General features: G+C 47.7%; 1 protein-coding gene across 5 annotated transcripts in view; it reads left to right on the forward strand.

The window, feature by feature from the left end:
* Atp2b4 (ATPase, Ca++ transporting, plasma membrane 4) overlaps positions 1–23,783 on the forward strand; it is a 93,661-nt gene that overhangs the window by 29,296 nt on the left and 40,582 nt on the right. For 4 of the 5 annotated variants that reach the window (XM_005375268.2, XM_005375270.2, XM_013522634.1 and 1 more), the window contains exon 2: positions 17,128–17,775. In XM_005375268.2, the coding sequence (XP_005375325.1) occupies positions 17,583–17,775 (193 nt within the window). In that variant the 5' untranslated portion in view covers positions 17,128–17,582. Of the gene's footprint in view, positions 1–11,054; positions 11,076–17,127; positions 17,776–23,783 lie in introns of those variants that run through there. The other variant, XM_013522622.1, reaches the window with a different exon arrangement.

Genomic DNA, 23,783 nt, shown 5'->3' on the forward strand with positions numbered 1-23,783 from the left:
CCCCTCCCCTCCCCTTCCTTTTTCTCTTTGTACCAAGGTTTGTACCTAGGGCCTGCACGCTAAGTTACATTCCTAGCTGTTCATTTGTTTGGTTGGGTGATTGTTTTGAGAAAGTGTCACGCTGATTCACTAAGTTACCCAGGCTGGCTCAAGCTTTCAGTCTTCCTGCTTCAGCCTCCCATTTATGCACCATTCTGAAAGGCTCTCCTTTCTTTAATCAGGCGTCTTTGAGCGTATCATAATCTCAAGGCATATGAAAAGAAAACCTAGTTCCTTGAAGTGAGGCCCAGAAGGACCCTCTCCCTACGGTGAGGGGAGAACATAGAGGGTTCTGTTTGTAAACTGCTCAGAGCTCTTCCGGGATTCACCTTCCAGAGTTCCCTTCTCAACAGGTCCTCCGTGTGCATGACCTCACCTGCACCCAGAGGTGCTCGCTGGAGAGAAGGATGGTCTGGGGCCACAAGCTCGCCTCCGCCCACTTGCCCTGGGAAAGAAGCTATTGTCACCCCAGGGATCTTGTTTCCTAGAGTCTAGAGGCTCTTGAGCAGCTTCATTCCACCCACCCCCTTTCATGGTTTTGGTTTTTTTATTTTTTTGCTTTTTGTTTTTCACATTTCTTCCCTTTAGCAGCCTTAGTCATTTTGACTCTCCTGCTTGGCTTCGAAGCCCATCTGTATTTCTGTATGGACTGTGTATAATCACAGGCCTTCACGGGTGTGCCCTCTCTTCTTTATTTAGACTTCGCTGGACTAGGAGTTCTCTCGAAAGGGCCCTCTCCCTTCCTCTGACTTCCTCTGGCCTCTCCCTTGTACACCCTCTCCGCACAGCAGGAACGGCACAGCCTCTCTCTAGACCACAGTCTGCACCTCAAGGTGTCCACAGTCACCGAGGATGACACACACAGAATCACACATACACTCAGCATGTCTCACAGCCACCTCTGGGGGGAAGGAGGAGAAATCTATTTTAATCCTCTGAGCTCATCAGGACAGGAATCCCCAGCTTCAGTGCTCTGGTCGGGCCTAAAATCATCTGACTGTCATGTAGGCCGCCTTTCTCTTCTCTGATGAATCGTTTGTCTCCACTTCCTTTAGAAGACTTCGGAGACTGTAGGGTATCTTAGCTGCTTCTAGCCCTTCTGTGGTTGTACAGCCTTAACTGGGTGAGTCACCATACCTTTAAGATCGTACGTTATCAAATCTGTAGAGGGAATAATATCATCAGCCCTGTCTATCTTAAGATTACCACAAAGATCGCATGTCAGAATGCTTTGAAAATGAGAAGCATTACCCCAATATGAATTCTTACCTCAAACTTCTTTCACTCTCATCACCTTTTTCTGCCTCTGCTCAGTCTTGCTGACACCACTTCACGAGGAACTGCAGGCAGACAGATTCCCCAGATACTGCTGGGAAATGTCTGAGAGTCTGGTGGAGTCTGTGAAAAGGAAGAACCAGCGTCTTCCTGGTACACAGAGCCAGGATGGACCCTGGACTGAGAAGGACAGGAACAAGGTAGCCAGAGGCAACGGGAGGTTCCAGCAACAGGCCAAGGTGGTTGGCCAGGATGACAAAGAAGGAAGGGAAGAGGAAGAACAGATTGGGAGGGACTGTCATGGGAGAGCTTGGCCGGGGCCCTGCAGATCTGGCATCTTTAGGCCTGCTTCTGGTGCATTCCTGAGCAAACTGGATTCACTTCTGGTTTTCTTCCTGGTAGTTCTTAAGGAAAATGTGCCAAGGTTGTGTGCCAGGTTGATAGGATCTTTAACAAAGACTTTAGAAAGATGAATATAGCTCATGGTTGCCTGGTCCATGCAGCAAAAGATACTTGTGGACTTTGTCTCTCAAGCATCTCTTTACCTGGTATCCAGGCGCAGGGCATGCTCTACATACTACTGTATAGATAGCAGCTCTAGAGAGACTCAAGAGAGTGCCCCTTTGCTCAGACCATGCTGGGAGTGAGCTCTCTCCTACCCGATGGCCGTAGGCTGGCCTGCAGTGTAGACAAGAGGCATGGTTACATTTGACACCTAATACAGGTTTTTGCGTCATTTGTCTCTTCCTCTGTCCTGCTTTCTGATCTTGACTGTAATACTGTTTGCCCAGTGCCTAGCACAGCGTATAGCTCATAATTGCTTAAATAGACAGTCAAGGGGTTTATATCAGACTGGCCCTACAGTCCCCTTGCAAAACTGTGATTCTGAAATTTTGAGTTGTTTGATGTGGCTGGTGGGCAAAGCAAGGGGACCTGCTCCTTAAAAAGGCCAGGAACCTTGTTTATTTACTAGTAATGAAGTGTGATTAAGTCTCCTGGCCTGTGGTCAGCTGACCCTGGCTCCCCACTGCTTCAAGAAAGTAGCAGGGTGTAAGGGTGCTCAAACCCATTGGCTGCTTCTGAAGGCAGCAGACTCCCCCAGCAACTCTATCTCCTTGTCACCTCTCCCGCGGGAGCCAAGCTTGGCACTAGCTCAGGAGGGAGCATGGTGGAGGGAATTCCTGGGCCAGGTGGCCACATTCAGCTGACAGCTCCTGCTGCGAGGACATGTTAGCACTTCGGCGCTTTACATAGCCCTACCCAGCTGGCTCCTTTGGAACGAGAGTTGAAAAGGTCCTGAGCAACCGGGGACTTAGGAAGGTGGTGTGCCGATGCTGGTGTGGGTGTCAGCAGTAGTGCAGACCTCCGTTCTAGGGAACAGCGCCTCCACAACATCATTTCTGGGGATACTGACCTCATCTGCCTGGTGACGGGCAAGACCTCAAGCTTTGGAGGACCTTGGCTTTCCCAAAACTCAGCTCAGTTTTGGCTTCTCTAGCCCTGCCTCCAGGTTTAGTTGATGGGCTTTCAGTACGGATGAGAGGCGCCCCTTTTCCTGGTAACATCCTAGCTGACTCTCACCTAGATCAGGCCTTGTGCTCTGGAAATGGGCTTTCCTCCCTGTCCCTTCAGAAAGAGCAGGGGTTGTCGAGGCTCCCTGTGTTCTCTCCCTGGTTCTGTAACTTCCTCATCTTGCCATATCCCACTCCTTTCCTGGCTCTGGAAGCTGGCCCCTAGGAAGAAAGAGGCAGAGTCCCTCTGCCCTTCTTTTAGACCAAACTTCTATTTGTCCTTTTGGGAACCATGGTAACCTGGCCACTTGTAGCATGTTGGAAGCTTGGAAGTCAGTATTCCAGAGCCTGTGAGTTCTCTAGCACTTTTTCCCCTGGTGCTGGGCGTTGAACCCAGGGTCTTATACTGGGCTACATCTGAAGCACCCCCCCCCACACACACACACACACTTTTTTGTGTGCTAAATTTATGACTGGCCTTAAACTTGTGGTCCTCCTGCCTCAGTCTCCCCTGGGTTAACAGGCACGTCCTACCACATTTGGATATAACACTTTTTTCCCCAAAGAAGAACAGGAGCCTCTGATTTTTCAAATCTGCTTTTTCTCCTTTTGCAGAAAGTTTCAAAAAGCACCCCAGCCCCTAAGTAACCCTTTCACAGCAGCTGGAGTGCTCTGTGGCATCTGGGGTGGGTGTGGGCTGGACCCGTGGGAATCTGGAAAAGGGCTCCAGTGTGTCTGCACTTGTTCTTTCTCCTTCTCGCTGTTGCTCGGTTGCTCCGAAGACTAGTGCTGGAGGTGGCTATCATTTAGCTGACACTGGCTTTTTTTCTTGTTCTTCTTTTCCCTGACATGTTTGTCTTTCTTGCTGTGGTGCTACCTTTTAAAGCCCCAAATTGGGAACCCAGGGAGCAGAGATGATTAACTGCGGGAGCCCAGTGGAAGAATTCCACAGCCTTAGACGGCAAAGTTTCCATAGCCTCGCTGCCGGCCTGGGCTGCCCCCCATGAAGGAGAGTCCTCTGTCTCCACTGCTGTGGAGGAGTGCAGGGAGAGGGCCAGCCAGCGTGTCCTCAGCTTCTCTTTGGATCCACTGCTCGCAGAGAGGGCGCAGTGCCTGAGTCCCTGGAGGGAGGGCAGCCCCTCCCCCACGCTGAAGAGGGCTGTTCTCTGGTGGTGGAGACCTTGCTAATTTGGAACAGCTGGCCGGGGTGTGTGAAGCTGGAGAAATGGGAGCACTCACTCTGGCTGGCTTGTGCAGGGGTAGACATTAGGCTAATAGTGTGAGATGCACCGGAAGCTTGACTCTGCCCTGTTAGAATGCCTGTTGCTATCCCTTCGCTGGTCCCTCTGCAAATCCCTGGCACAGTGGTGGGAAGGATAGAAGGTAGCTTATCACAGGGAGTTAGATTGCATCCTTTGTATGTGTATTCCCTACCTAGGTCCTGTGGGTGAGCTCAGAGTGGAGCAGAGCAGGGACAGTGGAACCACCTCATATCTTCTGGTTGCAAAGGGCCAGGGTTTGGATTTTCAGCTTCCGTGGGAGCATGGAAAAGAGTCCGATTATAGCTCTGTTGCCTGTTCTGTCCAGTCTCCTGGCATCTTCCCTCTTTAGGCCATGCCCCTATTTCTCCTAGATTGGGCACTTGGTTTTTGTTTTTAATCCGTAAGAATATTTTTGTATCCTTCTTATTTCCTCATCTCTGTTAGGGTTCCTCATTTCTGAATCCTTAGTGATAGCAGTTGGCTTTAACCATAGTTAGATGCTGCATAAATATTTGGCTTAGCCAGGCAAACTCCAGATGGATTTGGGAGAGTGCAGAGTGGTCATACATAGTGTGTTTGGACCATCATCCATGACTCCAGGGACGAATCAGTCCTGTGTCGGTGCCAGCTGGGACGGCCCCACAAATGCCTCACTTCCTTCTGGCATATCCCTGCTCCTTCCACTACTTGAACCAACGCAGAATCGAACAGGGCTGCTTGGACTCAGAAATTGTCCGGTAAGGAGAATTAAACTCCATCTCATTAGGTTGACTCGGGGGGACGTGGAACGACAGAATGAGAGGAGACTGAGATCTTGAAATGGGCAGATTGCGTGCAGGGAGGGGTCACAGGTAGGAAAGGATTAAGCCAGAGGCTTGGGAATGAGGCAGAGAGAAGAAAATGAGGAGGTGGGAAGAAAGGTACTAGGTGTTTTTCCCATGATTCCTTTCTCTTTTTTCCCATGATTCCTTTCAACCCAGCATTTCAGAAAGAAAATAAGCTACACCCGGGGCTGGGGATTTACCTCAAGGGCAAAAGCGCCTGCCTGGCAAGTGCAAGGTCGTGAGTTCGGTTCCCGGTACCGGAGAAGAAAAACCAAAAAAAAAAAAAAAAGAAAAGAAAATAAGCTACTCCCTACAGATGCCCCCACCACCACCGCTGCCCCACAGTCTCCCCACAGGTTTTTCCGTGGAGGTGTTATAGTGCTGTTTGGAATGCTGTGTGTGGGTGTTCAGTGTAGTGGGTTACATTTCCTTTTCGCTCCCTGGAGGGTGGATAATCCCGGCATTGATGGCTCAACCCCTCTCCCCATGCCACACACCAGCGACTGCTCTGGAGAACAAGGCAGGACTGCGGCCTGGTCATCAGGGCTCAAGGAGAGAGGAGGCAGAGCAAGTGCTGAAGGGGTGCTTGGAACTTGGAATAACTCATTCTCTCTGGAGAGTGGCTCCCCCTGGGACGTCCATACCCTTCCTTCCCTTGGAAATGAAAGCGCACTGGAGCAGAAAGCATGATTCATTCATTAATTCCACATGGTGAGCCAGGCCCAGGGCTGAGGTTGGGTTCCAGCGGCGATACAATCTTCCTGCTCACTTGAAAGAAAAATACACAGTTCCTCCGCTTTCTGTCTCCTGAGAGACTTCCATCTACAGTGACCGGCTAAGGCTGAGTCACCTCTTTGCCTGCCCTTTGTCTCCTGCAACAATGGGCCCTGTGTCCATCACCATGGATCTGAGCCCTCTGAATAGATGTTCTTTGTAGCTCGGGAGTTTTGGAAGCTTACTCTACCTTGGGATTCTGAGACCTGTCTACATCTCTGTCTTACATGTTCCCAAGTAATGGCCTCTCAGCTGGAGTTACCGCCCTTAGTCCTAGGAGAGTCACTCGTTAACTGGAACGTCGTTGGTAGTTGGTGCCTCCCTACCAGCCTGCTCCCATCTGTCTAGGTCAATTCCCCTTTCTCCTCTGGATCCTTCCTTCACCTCCTCCTGTCTCCTCTTCTACCCTCCAGGAACTGGGATGCTGATGACAGTGGGTTTGACAGGCTTAGAAATGCCTCCTGCTCTGCTCTTTTGACCTCAAGGTGCTGCCAACACTGATATCTGTCCCAAGCTGATTTTTCTAACGAGACTTTATCAGCTAACTGGCACTGTCAGTTAGGACTTTGACCTCTCCTGGAGCAGTAGAAGGGTGCTTCTCTCCTGGGGTCCTCAGCATCCTTCCCTTCTCCTGCCCTCTCTCCTCCCTGTGGGGCTTGATTCTGTATCCCTTCCGAGCCATGGTGGCATCTGGGAGACATTCATTTATCTTATGAGATGGAAGCAACTGGAACGGTCTATGGGAATTTGTTCCTTTTAACATTGCCCTAACCTTGTTTTTATCTGATTAATATGCCCATCAGCCGTGGGAGGTCTTCTTCCTCCTAATAAGTATATAATCAAAAAGGAGCTAGAATGAGGTGGGGGAAAGAGGGATGATAAAATCCTGCAGCATCTTTTTTATTCCAGCCAGCTGTTACTGGAAGGTGACTCCCATAGATGCCATTAAGTGATTAGCAACCTATAGCATATTTGTCAAAGTCAGTACACGCTTTGAGCTTAGCTCTGTGTGTGTGCTTACACATCAGCTAGTGACTCGCCCCTCTTGAGCTCCCTATGACCCATGGCCCATTTATTTTTCTTATTGGTTACTTTATTTTCCCTTGGAAGAGTAGACAGGGCAGAAGGCCATAGTGGCCCTATCCAGGTCACTGTGGAGACAGAAGGTACCCTGGAGACAGAAGGGCCTAAAGAGGAATCAACCTGGCTTTTAACCATCCTGCACCATCTGAGCCTTGAGTGCCCATTCTAGAGGTGCCCACCATCCTTACCGTGGCCTTAAATGCATTCTTAAATGCAGGAAGATCCCTTCTTCCCAGCGCTCCCCAAGGAGTGGGATTAGGTGGAAGTTCTCTGAGCAAGTGGAAGGACTATGTCTCTGCAGAGACATCTCGAGAGCTTGTTGCTTGCAAACCTCCAGCTGGGTGTGACCAGGCTCTGTGTCAAGTGACCCACAGGACAGCGGGCAGCTTTGAGGCTCTCTTTCCAGGACCGTGGAGGGATCTTTGGTGCCTTCATCCTGAGTGCAGCCTGCAGGAGACAGGGAACAGTAAGAAATGCTGCTGGCTGTGGGGAGAAGACAAGGGAATTGTCTCAGTCCTCAAGCAGTAGGAAGCTGACAAGAAGCTGGGACCTGGCCTTTCTCTGTGAGGAGCTGGGGCAGAGCCTCAGCTTCAGCCCCAAGTGATGGGCACAGGGGGCCCGAGGCGCACATTCCCTCCTCTGAAGGCGCTCAGGGAGTCCTCGCTTCAGTCCTTCCCTTCCTGGCCCAAGGCACCGCTCTATTTTCTGCTTATAGACTTTGTTCCTCAGAAAGTTGTGGTGGCTCCCCCCTCCCAACCCCCACCCTTTTTAAAAAAGCTGTTTTAGGGGGATGGGAAAGGAAAACTTTAAAAGTGAAATAATAAAAAACAGACCACTCTGCCATTACAGGCACATAAATAGCTTCGCCGTGGCCAAGCTGCACACTCACTTTGCCATAGCAACCAAAAACGAGTGTTTATAACAGCCTGTCAACCGGCCTGGAAAACAGCAGCTGCTGGCTCCTCCAGCCGGTCGCCCATGGCCTGGGAGCTGTGGGCAGGCTCCCCCGGAGGTGTCACCCTGGCGGTGGCCTGGCCCTTCTGCTGGGGTGGTGGGGGAAGGCAGGAAAAGGCAGCTGGGTCCAGATGTGAGGGGGCGTGGGGCGTACTACTGGGAGCTGCAGTGAGAGGTGGGTGTCTTTCCTTCCTACCCCACCTGTATTGTCCCTGCCCACCCCTCATCTCCCCTGGCGACCCGGAAAACAGGAGTTGGAGGGGCTTAGCTGAACCTGAAGGGGACTGGCGGCCCTCAACCTCAGGAGGGAGCTGGTTTTCAGTTCTGGGCTTCCCTGCATCTGCCCCGCCTGTTTCTTCTAGGACTGAAAGGTGTCCACTTGCTTGGGGAGCTCACGGGTCTTTCTGGAAGGGGGCACCCTGAGGCCACGGAAGCAGAGATCATCATCCTGAGAGGCCTGGAGCAGGAAGAGGAGAACTGATCAGAGGAGAGAAGTGACAAGGCCTTCAGTGTGGAGCTGGGGGATTGGTTAGACCAGCACTGGGGCTGTGAAAGCCCTGGGATGTGGTGGTGGTGATTCTCCCAAGGTGGATGGCTTCAAAGTGTGGCCCCTGGACCAGCCTCATCCATCAGTTTGTTAAGGAACTTGTTAGAAATGCACATTCCCGGGCCCAACCTGGCCCTCCTGAATCAAAATCTAGGAGAAGGCGGGCAGTAGGTTTTCACCAGCCTCTAGAGTCTGAGAACTGCTGTTCTAAAAAGCACTGAATGCAAAGGGCATGTGACCTGTCCACTCTCCAGAGCCCTGGCCTGACCTGGTGGCTCCAGTCTGTGTGAGTGAGGAAAAGTGAAACAGGGACAGAGAGATGACCAGTAACTAGGGAGTACCTCTGACTGCCTTTGTTCTGTTAATTTTTATTATTTTATTGGATTTTGCAGTACTGGGGATTGACCCCAGGGCCTTTGCACTGAACTACATCCCCAGCCCTTTTTATATATATATTTTTATTTTGAGACAGGGCCTTGCTAAGTTGCTAAATTGCCCAGGGTAGGCTTGAACTTGTGATCCTCCTGCCTCAGCTTCCTAGAGTGCTGGAATTATAGATGTGTACCACCATGCCTGACTTTCTCTTTCTTAATAAACACCATCTTTTCAGCATGGAGCCCTTGCTCTTTTGCTGTGAGTTTTAGGAACTGGGCCAAGAGAAGGCTGGATTAGGCAAAAGAGAAATGGTGGGGGGGGGTCCCTCTGTTCTCTGTGCAGGTGAGATTGTCATGGAGTAGAGAGTGGGGGAATGGAAGTGTTGGCCAGGTGTAGTGGACACTGTGATACCCTGGCAAGTGTCTGGGGCACACAGGAATTGCTTCCTGTTCTGCCATGCTCCTGGGCATAGAGCCCACCCGTTGGAGCCAGGCAGTTTTCCCCTCACCCCAAGGGTCCCCAAACCCAAGGCCTGGGACCAACCAGCTCTTGACTCCTGTGGCTCGGGGAGACCGACCGTCCTCTCCCTCTCCAAGAGCATGACATGATTCTGCTGAGATTTGTTTCTAAAAATAGCCCCAGATCCACTCCAGCTACTAAAAAGCCCCTTTGTGCCCTTGGAACCAAAATGAGGAAAAACCACAGCAGCCCCAAGAAAGGCAATCGGTGTTGTTCAAGAGAGTGCACATACCGCGCACTTGAACGTCCTGCCCGCAGCCTGCGTCCTGGCTGTGGCCTGGTAGCTTCCTGTCCCAGTTCTGAGTGAGCAGCGGATGCACTGGTGAACCCTTACCCTGGGCACTTCCCATGGTCAGGTGGGAGGTGTGGCAAGGTTGCCAGGCCTTCACTGAACAATAGACCTTGCAGGTGGCACCGTCACTGCCCACTACCCCCGACTCCTGCCCTGCTTGCCAACAGAAGGTTATCTTTGCTTTTCATCCTCTATGTTATTTTGATCTTGAATTTGCTGTGAACAGCCCACCCACCCACACAGCACAGGAGGATACGCAGGTGACCTGGGCCAGTGTCACCCAGGTTATCTGGAAGCCTTCCTCATGGCTCTGGGCCCCAGGGACTTCCTTTTCTCCTCTTGATAATACTGATGCTATTTTAGGATAGAGGAAGGGGTAACATTGCCCTCTTAGGATTGCTTCCCACACACTGGCTCTCCACCCGTGCCACGGAGCTTCCTGTCTCCATCTGCATCCTGGGGCCTCTGACACAGTCCAGATGATCAGGAGCCAGCTGCCAACCACAGGGCAACTCTTGGTATCACTGTTTGAAGAAAGCTTGTCCTATCGGGGGCCCCAACTTCTCCCTGTCTCCTGGAGGCCTCTGCCAGAACTGACACATTTTGCCATCATGATCTCAGCATATCCTAGACAACACAGCCATGCCAAGAGGTCTTAGCATCACACTATGTTTTATTCTTACATTTTTGAACCTCAAGTACGGAGGGTGGTCAGTCATCCGATGGATTTATTGATCCATGTGAGGCAGCCCCAGTGCCCACTCTTTCCCCAGATCCTGATTCTACTCCCTCGTCTGCCCACGAGCATCATTCTAATGTGAAAAGATCTTTTTGCTTAAGTATATTCCTTAAATACTTCAGATGCATGTGTTGTATGTTTCCTTAGATGCATGTGTTTTTAATTTTTGTAAAAACTGTGAAATCATCTCTTTTCTTCTGCCAGGCACTGTGTTTTTAAGATGACCAAGACTGCTGTGTGTACTTCTAATTCATGTTGCTAACTGTTGGGTAACAATCTGTGTTATCTAGCTAGTATATTTTATTTACCACTGGGTGAGTGGATCCATAAATAAGTGGGCATCCTTGAACATTGTTGCCTTCAGCTCCTGTATGAAAATTTCTTTGGGAGATGCACCCAGGAGTAGGTGCTGGGGTCCAGGATATATATAAACCTGCTTGAAGTTTCAGAGGGATGAATTCTGGAACTCTGAGACCCGGGGGTCAAAGGTTGTACATTATCTCCAGATAGGGGCTCTGATTCTGGTCTTGCATTTCTGCTGCCCAGTTGGAGTAGAATTCTCAGGATAACAAATTTGAGAAAAGGGGAGAGGGAGTGAGGGAGCCTTGGGCATGGTACCTCCTAACTAGGAAGCAGCATTGTCCCTCAGGAAGGAAACTCCACCCACTGAAGAAGGCTGAGTGCTAAGGGACAGCTTGGCATCAGGTCCTGGAGCAGGCCCCAGAAAGCTGTTCCGTGACCAGTGCCCCAGCCCTCACTTGGCTTCCTCGCATGGGCGTGTCTGTTGGATGAAGATGGCACACAGTGCCACCCACCACCTGAACTTTTGCCAGCACACTCTGACCTTCTTCCCATGCCTCTGGAGGACAGCATGTGCTCAGGTCAGTTCTGCAAAGCAGCAGGCATCAGAGCAGCCATCAGGGCAGGGCCGGCACAGGCAGGGAAGGTGGAACCCAGAGCCACAGCGACAGTGGCCATGAGACCTGAGTGGCGGGAGTTGGCCAGGGTGGGCCAAAATCTTAGTGGTGGAAATCAGGAGCCTGCAAAGCAACCTCCATGTTGGCTTAATACATGCAGAAAGAAGGGCCAGGCTGGGATGTTTCAGGTAGGCAGCCTGCCATGGCCAGGTCCTTACCAGCCTTCTTGACAGGGCACAGCATACAGAACTCCAGGTGATGCACAGGCATTAGCCCCAGCGGGATCTCTGTGCTCCTCCCAGATCATCAGGGCTCATAGGCCACAGGTATGAATGAGCTAATGACGATGTGTGTGAAGTAAACCCACGTCCCCACCCTGGGCTCTTGGCCAGTGGGGATTGTGCATGCTTCAGACTGTGCAGGTCCAGAGCCCAGTGCATTCTGCTCAGGGTGGTGGCAGGGCTGGTGGTGGCAGGAGAATGAGGAGAAAGATTAAGACTGGTTTCGATCCTTGTACTTGCCAGGAAGTCAAAATAGGTGTTTCCCTATCTCAGAGCCTTTTAGAGATCAAGAAGGAAGAACTGGTAGGCTCATGTAAGTTTTCATCAAAGGTTGGAAAGTAAATCCATAGCCTTCTTTCCATTTTCTTACATCACCCCCCCGCCTCCTTTTTTTGCTTGTGGGGATTGAACCCAGAGGCACTCTGCCACTGAGCTACATCCCCAGCCCTTCTTTAGTTATGTTTCAAAACAAGGTCTGCTAAATTGCCCAGGCTGGCTTCAAACTTGAGATCCTCCTGCTTCAGCATCACGAGGACCTGAGACTGGAAGGCATGCCCAGCTTAGCACTGGTCTTATACTTGAGGCAGTGACTTTGAATTTAGAGTAGGACACAGATCTTGGCTCTCTAAATCTGTCTCTAGTATAAAGTGAAGAAGTCCTTTTTTCTCCATTTTTATTTTTTATTAGTACATGTTTGCATTACATAATGATTACATCCTTTATGGGGAATTGGCCTTTTTTATAGGGTGGTTGGGGAGGATTCAGACACAGTATATTAATAATAATAGCTACTGTGTCCCAACCAACCAACTACTATGCTAAGCACTACGTTAATGTGTATAATAGTGTTGTACATATGTTCAGTTGCTGATCTTCACCTAAAGTGCCTCAAAAGGCACCTGACCCATTGTAAGTGCTCAAGAAATGTTATTTCTCTCCCTTCCCACGTCTTCCACCCTGGTCCTAAAAGGGGGCAGTAGCGCCTCACATGGGAAGAGACGTGGTTAGAGAAGAGACAACTGGTGTTGCCCCTACAGCCGCTCTCAGACTTTGCTTTGGTACACTGTGTATGTTGAGGGGGTTGCTCTCCTCCTCCAAGGGCTCCCCTTCTTCACCCCTTATATCCTGTCTGGCAGTGACGCTGCCACCAGCATGTCTCTAAGTGCTGCCAACTCACCCCTGAGAAGAGAGGTTCTCAGTCCAGTGAGAAAGGACTGGCAGGGCACAGAAGCCTGTGCCACCAAGCAGCCCTCTCCTGCAGCTGGAGGCCACTGTGGCCTGGAGCAGCTCACTGTCCAGACAGGTCTGTCTGAGGGTCCGTGCCCTTGCCCCCTTTCCATACCTGTTTTGTCTCCCGGGCCTCACCAGGTTCTGCTGATGGTTTGGTGGCTTTGGGGATAAGCGTTCTGACACCAGCAGCTCCTTATTTCAGGAACTTGCTGGTGAACCTGCTGCAGGTCAGCTTATTAATCTGCATGGGGCCTTGCAATCCTCAGGTGTTCAGGGAAGCACAGGGAAGCAGCATGGGCTCAGTTTGGCCCTGTAGCCTGAATGTGGAAGATAAAGGGGAAAAGGTGTGCCTTCTCTCCAAGGAGCAGGTATTCTCCTTGTCCTAGAGAACAGCACCAGTTGTCTTTTCTCTAACCAAGTCTCTTCCCATGTGAGGCGCTATTGTCCGCATTCAGGACCGGGGTGGAAGATGTGGGAAGGGAGAGAAATAACATTTCTTGAGCACTTACAATGGGTCAGGTGCCTTTTGAGGCACTTTAGGTGAAGATCAGCAACTGAACATATGTTTGCATTGTAAAGGCCTTGAAGGTGTTTGTCAGAAAATGAAAGAGCAATGTGTAACAAAAAGCACCAGGCAGAAACTGTGCCTAGGGGACATAACTAATACGACACTCAGGAGGCTGAGGCAGGAAGATCAAAAGTTTGAGGCCAGCCTGGCACTTAGTGAGACCCTATCTCAAAAACTGAAATGAAGTGCAATGAAATGAAATGAAGCACCAATCAGCCCAAAGCCCTGACTGCCAAAGCTCAGCTCACTCTTTACCTTTTTAGCCCTCGCTGTCTGGTCTGTGAGGTGCGGATCATACCTGTCCCATTGTAGAATGGATATAAAAGTGTTTCACATGTCTCATAGAACAGATGTTCACAGGCTTTAGGAGGAAAACAAATGAGAGGACTTGATGATCACGTAAAGTGGTCTGATTTCTTGCTCCAAGAGGAAGGAGTGAGACAGTTTGGCCTTCTAGCCTGTTGTCCCCTGGGGAGGGGGCAAAATGCTGGAAATGGGGAATGAAAACAGACCTTACCCAGAATGCTCCACGCTGACTAACGCTGATCTGACTGAGATAGCATCTCACAGGCCGAAGTGGTGACTGCTTGCAGAAGGTTAGGGGCCAGGCAAGTTGCAAAGAGCTCATATCCTAGAGCGCTTAGGAGAAGTATGGGCATGCTGATGTGCCTGCTGATGACTTCTGTAGTGACCTTACCTTGAACCTCGTTCCGATCATGCGCTGCCCTTTGTGTGCCCGTGACTGGGTGTTTGTATCTATAGATCAACCTGGAGTAGACAAACCTCCTTATTCTTTTCCACATGTGCTCTTTAGTCCCTGTGTTCTAATCTTGTGGGTGATTATCTATCAATTGCTTATGTGAATGGAAGAATCTCTCCCCTTTGGGACCCAGATGAGAGGTTCAGAGTAAGGAATTTGGAAAGATGTCTATTCTTATTTTCCAGAGACTCAGGACCACATAAGCTAGTAATTATTACCAGTGGTCATAATTATTACCAATGGTCATAACCTAGCTAATGACAAGGTTTTTTGTAGTACTGAGGAATTGAACCCAGGGCCTCTGTGCTAAGCTACATTCCCAGCCCTTTAATTATCATTATTTTTTATTTTGAGACAGGATTATTATTAAGTTGCGAAGTTACTCAGACTGGGCTCAAGCTTGTGATCCTCTTGTTTCAGAGTGCTGGGATTACAGGCTGTGCACTACCATGCCCAGCATAATGGTTATTGTTAAAGAGGCTGCCTTAGCATTTCCCATTTTTTTTTGACGGGTCAAGGGAACCCTGGCAAGGAAAGAGGGGAAGGGCTCCAGGATCTTACTGCCCTTCTGCTTGGAGGACTAGATAGCAAAAGTTTATTCAGATCAAATTCAGCTTTCTCCTATCACTTGAGTGCCCTATATTGGACACTGTATCTTTCCAAGATTTTGAAGCACTGTTTTTAAATCTATAATCCCATTCTTTTAGTACTTCCTTAGGATGATGTGAAAAGGTATGGCTGATTCTCCTCCCAATGAAAGGTGAAAGGAATTGGTCTTAAGAAGGCTAAGTGAGGGGCTGGGGATTTAACTCAGCGGCAAAGCGCCTGCCTGGCAAGCGCAAGGTTGTGAGTTCGGTTCCTGGTACCGGAGAAAAACCAAAAAAAAAAAAAAAAAAAAGAAGGCTAAGTGATTTACCCAAAGGATGAGTGGGAAGATGTATATCTGGTTCTGGGTGTGCTACTAATCATGCAACAGCAACAGATGTTAACTGATGCCCACCATGTGTAAAAACGGAATAAACGAGACAGGTAGAAATCCCTTTCTTCATGTTGCAAACCTTGCAGTGATCATGGCAGAAAAGGCAAAATATTCTGATTTCCATTTTCACTCTCTGTCAGCATTGCCCCCAACAGCCATTCAAGAGGATTCTTGAAAGGCTAAGGAGTTCTATTTAAGGGTCAAGATGATATCTCACTGCATATCCTCTCCCACTTCTTCCAGGCTTGGAGGAAAAGCTAAAGTGGAGAGAAAATCCTTGGGACAGTAGTCCTCCCAGATCCACAGGGGTACACTGAGAGATGTATCTGGATAGTACAGAACCCTGTAGAAACTGTATTTTCCTGAACATACACACCTATGATTAAGTTATATGCTAGGCATGGTAAGGGATTAACAATAATAACTAATAATAACATAGAATGATGATAGCAACATACTGTAACAGAAGTTACATGAATGTGATCTCTCCCTTTCTGTCTCCCAAACTGTTTTATTTCTACCCCTCACTGTTCTTTTCATGGGTTTATGACTAGGGAGGGATGACTGTACCACCATTCCTATGCTGATCCAAATGGCGTTTGACCCAATGCCTCAGGTTCTTTTCATACCTTGTTCCCCAGGGATATTTGAAAACAAAAAAAACAGATATAATCCTCCTTGCTTAATTCTTTATGAGTCAGGGAAGTGCTGACCATTTATAATAGGCGGAGTGGCAGGGGCACCTTAGGAGAGGAAAGGGTATAACAACCTCCATCCCCAAAAGATCGATCTAATCGGGGAGCAGGATTGATTGAAATCAGCAGGCTTTGTCCACATGTGATTTTGGTGAAAGTAATTGATAAAAGAATCAAGTCCTTATCTGATGAATCCCTTGCCTCTTTGTTCACCTTCCAGAAGCGAGAATGTCACCTGCTAGTTAAACAGTCTGACCAGAGTTCCTTGCCACCCCCTGGTAACTGAGCTCCAGTTTAGTCAATGGGAGCTGTTGAGATAGGACTATGCCCCACATATTCCAGTGCTGTGCTCAGGAAGAGCCCCTTCACTTTAGGAAGGCTTACGAGCCCCACAATAGCTGAGGTAGTGGCTCCCACATGACATGCAGCCAGCCCCTGTCAGAAGCAGGGTCAGACTTCTTCCTACCTGCAGCCCTCCATATCTTCACACACATCTGCCCCCACACCTTACTAAACCTATGTGAGAGGTGACACATATCTTGCTAAGGGGGAAATGTTCACATCCTCTGGTGCAGCCACTGTGCTGAAGTGAAACTCTGGTGTCCCTCACATGTACACTAACTTGTCTCTGCTAATGACTTGCAGGGCCCCTTGCTCTAGCTGAACTGATAGTCGTCTTATCCCACCCACATTGAGAAATGCTCACTCTCCTAGGCTTCACAGTCACTATCTTTCCTCCTCAGAGGTTCTTCTGCCCCCTTCATAAAAAATGATTCCATGCTGTTGGATAAACTGCCAGAGTATATTATTCTCTCTTTCTCTTCAAAGCCCTTCGGGGTGGGGGCGTGCCTCAAGACTAAAATTTGCTGCCTGACTGATTGGCAACTACCACAGGCTGCTGTATTTCCATACAGCTCAAGGCTAGGTATTCAAGGGAAGGAAGGATTTGGGTATCTTCTATCACAGTGTTTTCCTTGTTTGTAAATGTCTGCAGTGAAAGTGGAGACACATGGCGTGTGGGAGAGGGTGGCAGACAGGCAAGGTACCCTCCAGACAACTTGGGTCTTGACTCCTTTTTTGGCTACTTCTCACTTCTTACAGGTAAAGTCAGACTAAAAGATTCTGTTAAGGGATCCCTCAAATACTCCATATACAGAGCAGTAGAACTGTTAAAGGTCATAACCTTTTATTTCCAAGTTCCTGAAGTTGTGGGGTTTGTGTGGCTTGGTTTGGGAGAAGTGAGACCAGAAGACTGAAAGACCAGAAAGACTGAAATAGCTTCTCTATACTGTAGTGTACAGGCTGTTCAGGCCTCCGAGGGAAGAAAGAGCCTCTCATGAGTCAGTTTACTCAGCTCAGACCTCAGCTATCTGTTAAACTCAGAAGTCAACTGTCACCTAAACTCTTATGCTAGATTTGGGGTACCTTTTCCCTTTGCAGTTCCAGGATCTTCATGGCCAGTTTAATTGTTTATTTTTGTCTATCTTTGAATCTTTATTCCAGAGATCCAGTTGTCATCAATATCTAAGGAGCCCTCTTCTTCCTCCTTCTACTGCTGATCTACCACTACAGTTGCTGGTTGTCACTAAGGTCACCTGTACATAACATGCACGTCCTGTTTACACCTCCGTCTGGACAAGTCAGCCTAAACTAGGAACCTACCTGTCCTGGACAACCATTTCCATCACCACCCAGGGGACACCAATCATCGTGACACAGAGTCCGTCTTCTACTTGGTTCCCCCATCTTCTTCCTCTTCTCACTGACAAGCTTTGTACAGAAGAAAGGCTCAAGGCTGGCCTGGCTACCCTGAGAAGTTATTGTCACTCTGTTTCCTAACTGGGCCCTGAAAGAAGCACGAAGCAGGAAAAGGCGGGGACAAGAAAGCAAGAGACCTTGGTCAATTGAGGGGAGACGCCTCATCTTCTCTGGCTGAGAGACTGGGGACCACAGGCAAAATGACGAACCCATCAGGACAGTCCTTGCCCGCCAACTCAACAGCTGAAAGCCGTGACGGGGACTATGGCTTCACGTTAATGGAGTTGAGGAAACTCATGGAACTGCGTGGAGCTGATGGAATGACCCAGATCAGTGTCCACTATGGCGGGGTACAGAATATCTGCAATAGACTGAAAACCTCCCCTGTGGAAGGTAAGGACCATTTCAGGGTGGAGAACTTGAAGGAAGGCAGTTGGTGTTTCAAAGTACTGTTTTCGGTCTTCTAGGGAAGGTACTTTTCTAGAGAGCAAACTGGTAGATTTTTATCTGACGGGGAAAGTATGTATCTAAAAGCACTGTAAGGAGGTGAGGCCACAGAGAGCCATTTCCCTCCCAAGGATGATGCTTGGGGACTGTGGTATTCTCTGAAGATCATTCTTTCCTCCTCCCTCTATCAGTATACAGCAGGGAGGATATTTATCTTATGAATGTTTATGTATAAATGCTTTTATCAGAGAATAATCTTCAAGCCCCTTATTCTGTGTCAGTCTTTGGTTACAAAAGAGTTAAACATATCATTCTTTCTCACATTGAAGAATGTAATGGGGGATGGAAAGTCTACCAAAAAGTAAATAATCCATCAACCCGTTTGACTATTTTATTGTGTACAGTTTTATATAGAACAGTAAACACAAATGAGGTGGTAACTTTCAAAAGGCATTTAGTCATATCTACCAGATCAATGAGGGAATTATGTATAGTAATTTTTTCAACCTTGTCTGATATACTTTTTTATTGGTATATGTTTGGAATACATACTAATTTTAATCATCTTGGAGAATTGGCACATATACATATCACATCTTAATCATTTTTCCTTCCCTGATACACTTTTATAGTACAGTTTTTCTTAATGTATACTTAAAGGAAAATGAGACAATCTCAGTTCATGCATGCCTGGCTCAGTCCAAATGCCCAAAGCTCCAGGTTATTATGAAATTTCACCTCATCAAAATGTAGACAGAACAAAAGGAAACTTGCTTTCTCACTGAGGCCTGGCTGGAGCATCTTAGTAGCAAATTCTTTCCTGACCCTGGGCAGCAGGCTGTCGGTGCCTGAGAAGCAGGAGGTGGAAGAAAGATCTTATCCTTAGATGCCTTCAGTGTCTCATGGTCTCCTACTTCTGAGCCTTCCTCAGAGACCATATCATACTTCTCACCAATTCTAAGAGGCTTTGACCCCTAGCCAGTTCTATATTGTAAGCTAATGATGTGGAGTCTGGATGTGTGTGTATGTGTGTGCGCGCGCACAGTGCTGGTGGCAAACCCATAACCTCTTCATGCATGCTAGGCAGGTGATCTCTACTGACCTGTACCCCACCCTGAATCTAAACTCTTTATCATAAGAAAGTGGGAGAGATTTTTGCATAGATATGTGCGTATTGCCCATATCTTGTTTTGCAACTCAAGGGGATTTCCCCGCATGTTCTCTTTGCTTCTGTAAGCCAATTTCCTATCTCATAGGCTTTGAATTCAAATATTAGCTGTAGTGGGTACTACTTGAATAGCACTGAAGAGTTTACTCAGCCTCATGGAGTCCATTTCTTTTGAAAATAATGTTATAATACTTAGCTCATAAAGTTAATGGTATTAAATAATATAACGTACATCCAAACCTAGGTGTCTGATAAATTAGTTTTCTCCAATTAAAACAGAACCCATGTGTCTGGAAGCGTTTGCCAGAATACGGGTGCCTGTGGAGTGCAGTGCATTAGCCCATCTGGTGAGGTTGTCACAGCTGCTATTTCCTCTGTCGCATCATGATCAAGAAAAGAGACCTGGTTAAGATGGCGGCGCTCAATTGTTTTTATGTGGCTTAGCCTCTGCCTTGTAGCTAGTATCTAGTGACTCTTTGGCCACTGGCTAGTTCTTGCAAACTAAATTTCTCCCCTTTGTGTGTGTGTGTGTCTTTTTGACACAGGATCTCATGTGTAGTTCAGGCTGGCCTTAAACTCTTGGCAATCCTCCTGCCTCAGCCTCTTGAGTGCTGGGATTACAGGCATGTGCCACCACGCCCAGCTAAATTTCTTTCTTTCTTTTCTAACTTTCGTAGCAATATTTACCTTAAAGAAATTTTACTGAGATTCTGCAGTGCTTTATAAACACCCATCAGCATTTAAACAGGATTTTTCTTTTTCTCTTCTTTTGCTGTTCTGGTCAGTTGTTTCACAAAGTCGCCCTGGAACTAAACTGGAACCTAGGGAGCTCCTAAGAAAACGATTCAGAGTTGCCTCCAATTTTCCAATTTTCTAAATCCTTTCCTATAGCTATGACTATTTGTGATTCCCAGAGAACGTTCATCTCAAAGGCCAAAATGTACTCTACTTTTCTTCCAGCATTGTATATTAAATGTTATAGTCCATGTATTGGGCTCCATTCCAGTTTCAGTTTAGTCCCATCATTAAAAGCCACTGCTTTTGGTGGCAGGTGCCTCTCCTTCTCTAGACCCAGGGTTCCCACCAATGGCACAGCTGCCCACTGCCATTCTCCTTAGATCACAAACCTGTATCCTCATTTATTTCCCTGTAAGATTCACCATAGGGCTTGTCCTGGAGCCAGAGAGGCAAGGTGTCTGCAAACAACCTCTCCATTAGATATTTATTAGATATTTAACCCCCAGTTCCAGGAGTGACTCCTCATGTGTGAAAGGAATAAAGAGACAGGAAAAGAAGACACAGAACAGCTCAGATGCAGGAGCCTCCACACGAGGCAGAGCTGTGGGGTTGGGCAGGCAGAGGAAAGAGTATCGATATCTAGGTGCCTCCCTGAGCTGCTGCTATAAAAAGGCAGCCTGCTCACAGAAGACCACACTCGGGATGCCTGACAGCCTAACATAATTTTGTCTCCTGTGGGAGGCCCTGGCAGACTAACACTAGGAATAAAGATATTAATCTGATGATTGAATTCTTTTGGTGGAAACAAGGTAAAGTAAGATGGGGGAGATTGGAGCGGGGTAGAATCACATACCCATATATTGAGGAAGCTGAGGCAGGAGGGTCACTTGAGCCCAGGGGTTTCAGAGCTTAGGCAAAATGGTGAGACCCAGTCTTTAAAAAAAAAGATTGCAGAGATTAGTTCATCCTTTATATTCTGTGGACTGATAGCATATTTGCTGTAGATTAACAGAACATAGCTACTAAGGGACCTTGAGGAACTCGGGATTTTTAACATTTCTGATACTAACATTTTTTTTTCTTTTTGAGATAGAGTCTTGCTATGCAGTTCGGGCTGGCCTTGAGCTAACTTTGTAGCCCAGACTGGCCTCGAACTCATAACAATCCTCCTGCCTCAGCCTCCCGAGTGCTAGGATTACATGCATGCACCACCATGCCCAGCACACTAACATGGTTTTATTAGCCTATATTTACAGAACTCTAAATGAAAGTGGGCTTAATTCTTAATCTTCTTCTCTGGGCTAACAGGTTTAGATTCCTTGCCTGACCTCTTACTGCCAGGTAGAAGGTGGTGATACTGTCTATATTTTCTTGTTTAAGGTCTATTAATGGTCTATGGATCTTATGCTAAAATACCATTACAGAGCCGGGTGTGGTGGCACACACCTGTAATCCCAGCACTTGGGAGGCTGAGGCAGGAGGAGCTTTGCGAGTTCGAGATCACCCTGGGCTACAAAGTGAGCTCAAGGCCATCCTGAACTGCATAGCAAGACCCTGTCTGAAAGACAACAACAACAAAAATAGCAGCACAGAGATTCCCAGAAGCACGGAAAATTTAAAAGTTTGTGTTGCATTTTGCTACCTGGTAAAATGTGCGATTGTGACCTGATGCTCATACTGATCCTGTGTCCCTCAAGTGTGCACTTTCTAGTTGGAGCAGGAGAAGTTACCCCCATGGACAAGAGTTGGTGAGACTCAGGGAGACTTGGAAATGCTCAGCTGCCTCGGTGTTCAGCAGCTTCGAGAAACAAATCCAAGAGTGTGAGCTCAAAAGGGGACCAGACTGAGGGAAACAAGAAGGGGTGAAGGAGATGTGTAAGAAGACATATACCTAAATTTAAGTGATGAAAGATTTCTGTCTTGATGACTGTCTAATAAAGCTAAGATGCTGGGCTGAGACGTAGCTCACAGGAAGTCACGTTGCCTTGGATTGGGGAAATCTGAGCATTTGGCACCAGTAAAATCCTTCCCATTTGCTTGCTACTCTTCTCACTTTAATGTTTCATCCTCCTTCCTTCATTGTCTTTTCTTCTTTCCCTGCCACATTGCCAACCCAGCCAATCTCTCCAATCCTCAAACATCAGAGCAATTCAGCTGACTGGGGCTGGAAGACAGCCTCTTATCCTCTGAGTGGTCCCCAAGGGTCCCACGGCCTTGGGAGTAAAAGAAACTTAGTCTCGGAGAATCACCTGTGGCTTGAGGGGGCAAAGGAAGAGGTGTTTTTTTAGGCTCAGATCCTTCTGCATCTCTCTCTAGATGGGAGATTCTTCGGTCTAGATAGAAGGTTGTGAATATTCTTTCTCCCCATAGCACTTTCCCTGTTGGTCCCCAAACGTGCTGCCCTACTGAGAGGGAAAAATTACATTTTCTGAAAAGGACTTAGGTCAGCAGTTAGGGGGAAGTTCTGGGCCAGGACCAAAAGAGGCAGAGAAGGGGAGCCTTGAGTAAATAGTAAATCATTAAGCGCAGGGCTTCCTCCAAAAGGCTAAAAATAATTTCTATTGAATGTAAATGGAGAAGAATCTTGGTAGGACTTTCATATCCCCTGTGTACCCTTCTGCATCTTTCCTCCTTGCAGAGTTGGGTGTGGCAGTGGGGCAGGTGAGGGCCTCTGCTTCCCTCTCCACAACACGCAGCAGCCATGTAGTGCCCACTCGGTGCCAGGGACCCCACGGTGTGACAGGCACAGTCCCTCTTTCCGTAGAGCTTCTAGGCTGAAAGAAGTTGCATTCAGGTGAAAACAATTCCCAAAATACTGCCACGGTGCTGCATTGGGGAAGGACAGGTGTGACAGGAGCACACAGCGTAGGGACGGAAGCTGAAGATACTGGAGGGAGAGAAAGGGTGCTTACAAACTGGGAGGAAGCCTTGCATCATGCAGGGATGGCCTAAGGATGCCCTAGCATGGCCAGACTCCGCGGTGATGGTCCTAATTCCCGAGCGTTCTTGATGTGCAGTGGAAGCACTCTGTCTGCCATAATTGTTATAGTCACTGGGTTTAGGGTGCTGACACTTTTGGGGAGTGGATGGCAGAAGGGGAAAGAATCTGTTTAAGACAGATCACTGGAATTACGATTTTGGTTCACTAATTTCAGGTTTAATGTTTGTTTGTTCATTTTTGAGGTATGAGGATTGAATAAACCCAGGGCATTCACACTGAGCTACATCCTCAGCCCTTTTAAATTTTTTTTTTTTTTAATTTTAAGATAGTGTTTCAGGAAGCTGCTTTGGTTCAGCTTGAACTTGGCATCCTCCTGTCTCAGCCTCCCAGAGTGGTAGGATTCCAGATGTATGTCCCACACCTGGGTTAATTTCAGGATTTTAAATGAACATCTGTCACTTTAAGATCTCTGGGGTTTTACTATAATCCATGCCTTGATGTTACTGTGCCTTGTTCTACCAAGAATTATCCATGTTGCCACAATCTGGGACATATTGGGATTGAGCTCTTCCTGAACCTGAAAAAATAATTTTTTAAATGATACTAGAAATAGAACCCAGAGCCTTAGGAGTGCTAGACAAATGCTCTATCATGAGCTGCAAGTGCAGCCCTGAAATTTCTAGTACTGTTGTCAGTCTAAAAAAAAATTGAATACTTACCCCAATAAATGTTCACCTGAAACATTTCTGTTACTGTCACTACTTCTGACACTAATATACATAATAATTTACACAATAAGTTATATAAGCGTAGAAGTGGATGAGGTGATATAAAAAGTTCCCCACACTCCAACAGAGACACCCCCCCCCACACACAACTACTTAGAGACCACTGCTTTAGGGAATGACAGTACCAGAGGAAGTGGAGGACTAGGTGAGTGAATAAATATACATAGGAACAAATGTGAGAAGAAGGTGGGTAACTGGCTTCTTTGATTTTCTTCTCTCTTTGAAGTTCCTAGTCTGTTCTGCAATATCAATTTTTTAAAATTTTTAAAATGCTTATTGAAAACAAAACACATTGGTTACAAGAGTTTTGAAATATAAA

Source organism: Chinchilla lanigera, unplaced genomic scaffold (assembly GCF_000276665.1).
Source record: "Chinchilla lanigera isolate Chin_1 unplaced genomic scaffold, ChiLan1.0 scaffold00005, whole genome shotgun sequence".
Lineage (NCBI taxonomy): Eukaryota > Metazoa > Chordata > Mammalia > Rodentia > Chinchillidae > Chinchilla > Chinchilla lanigera.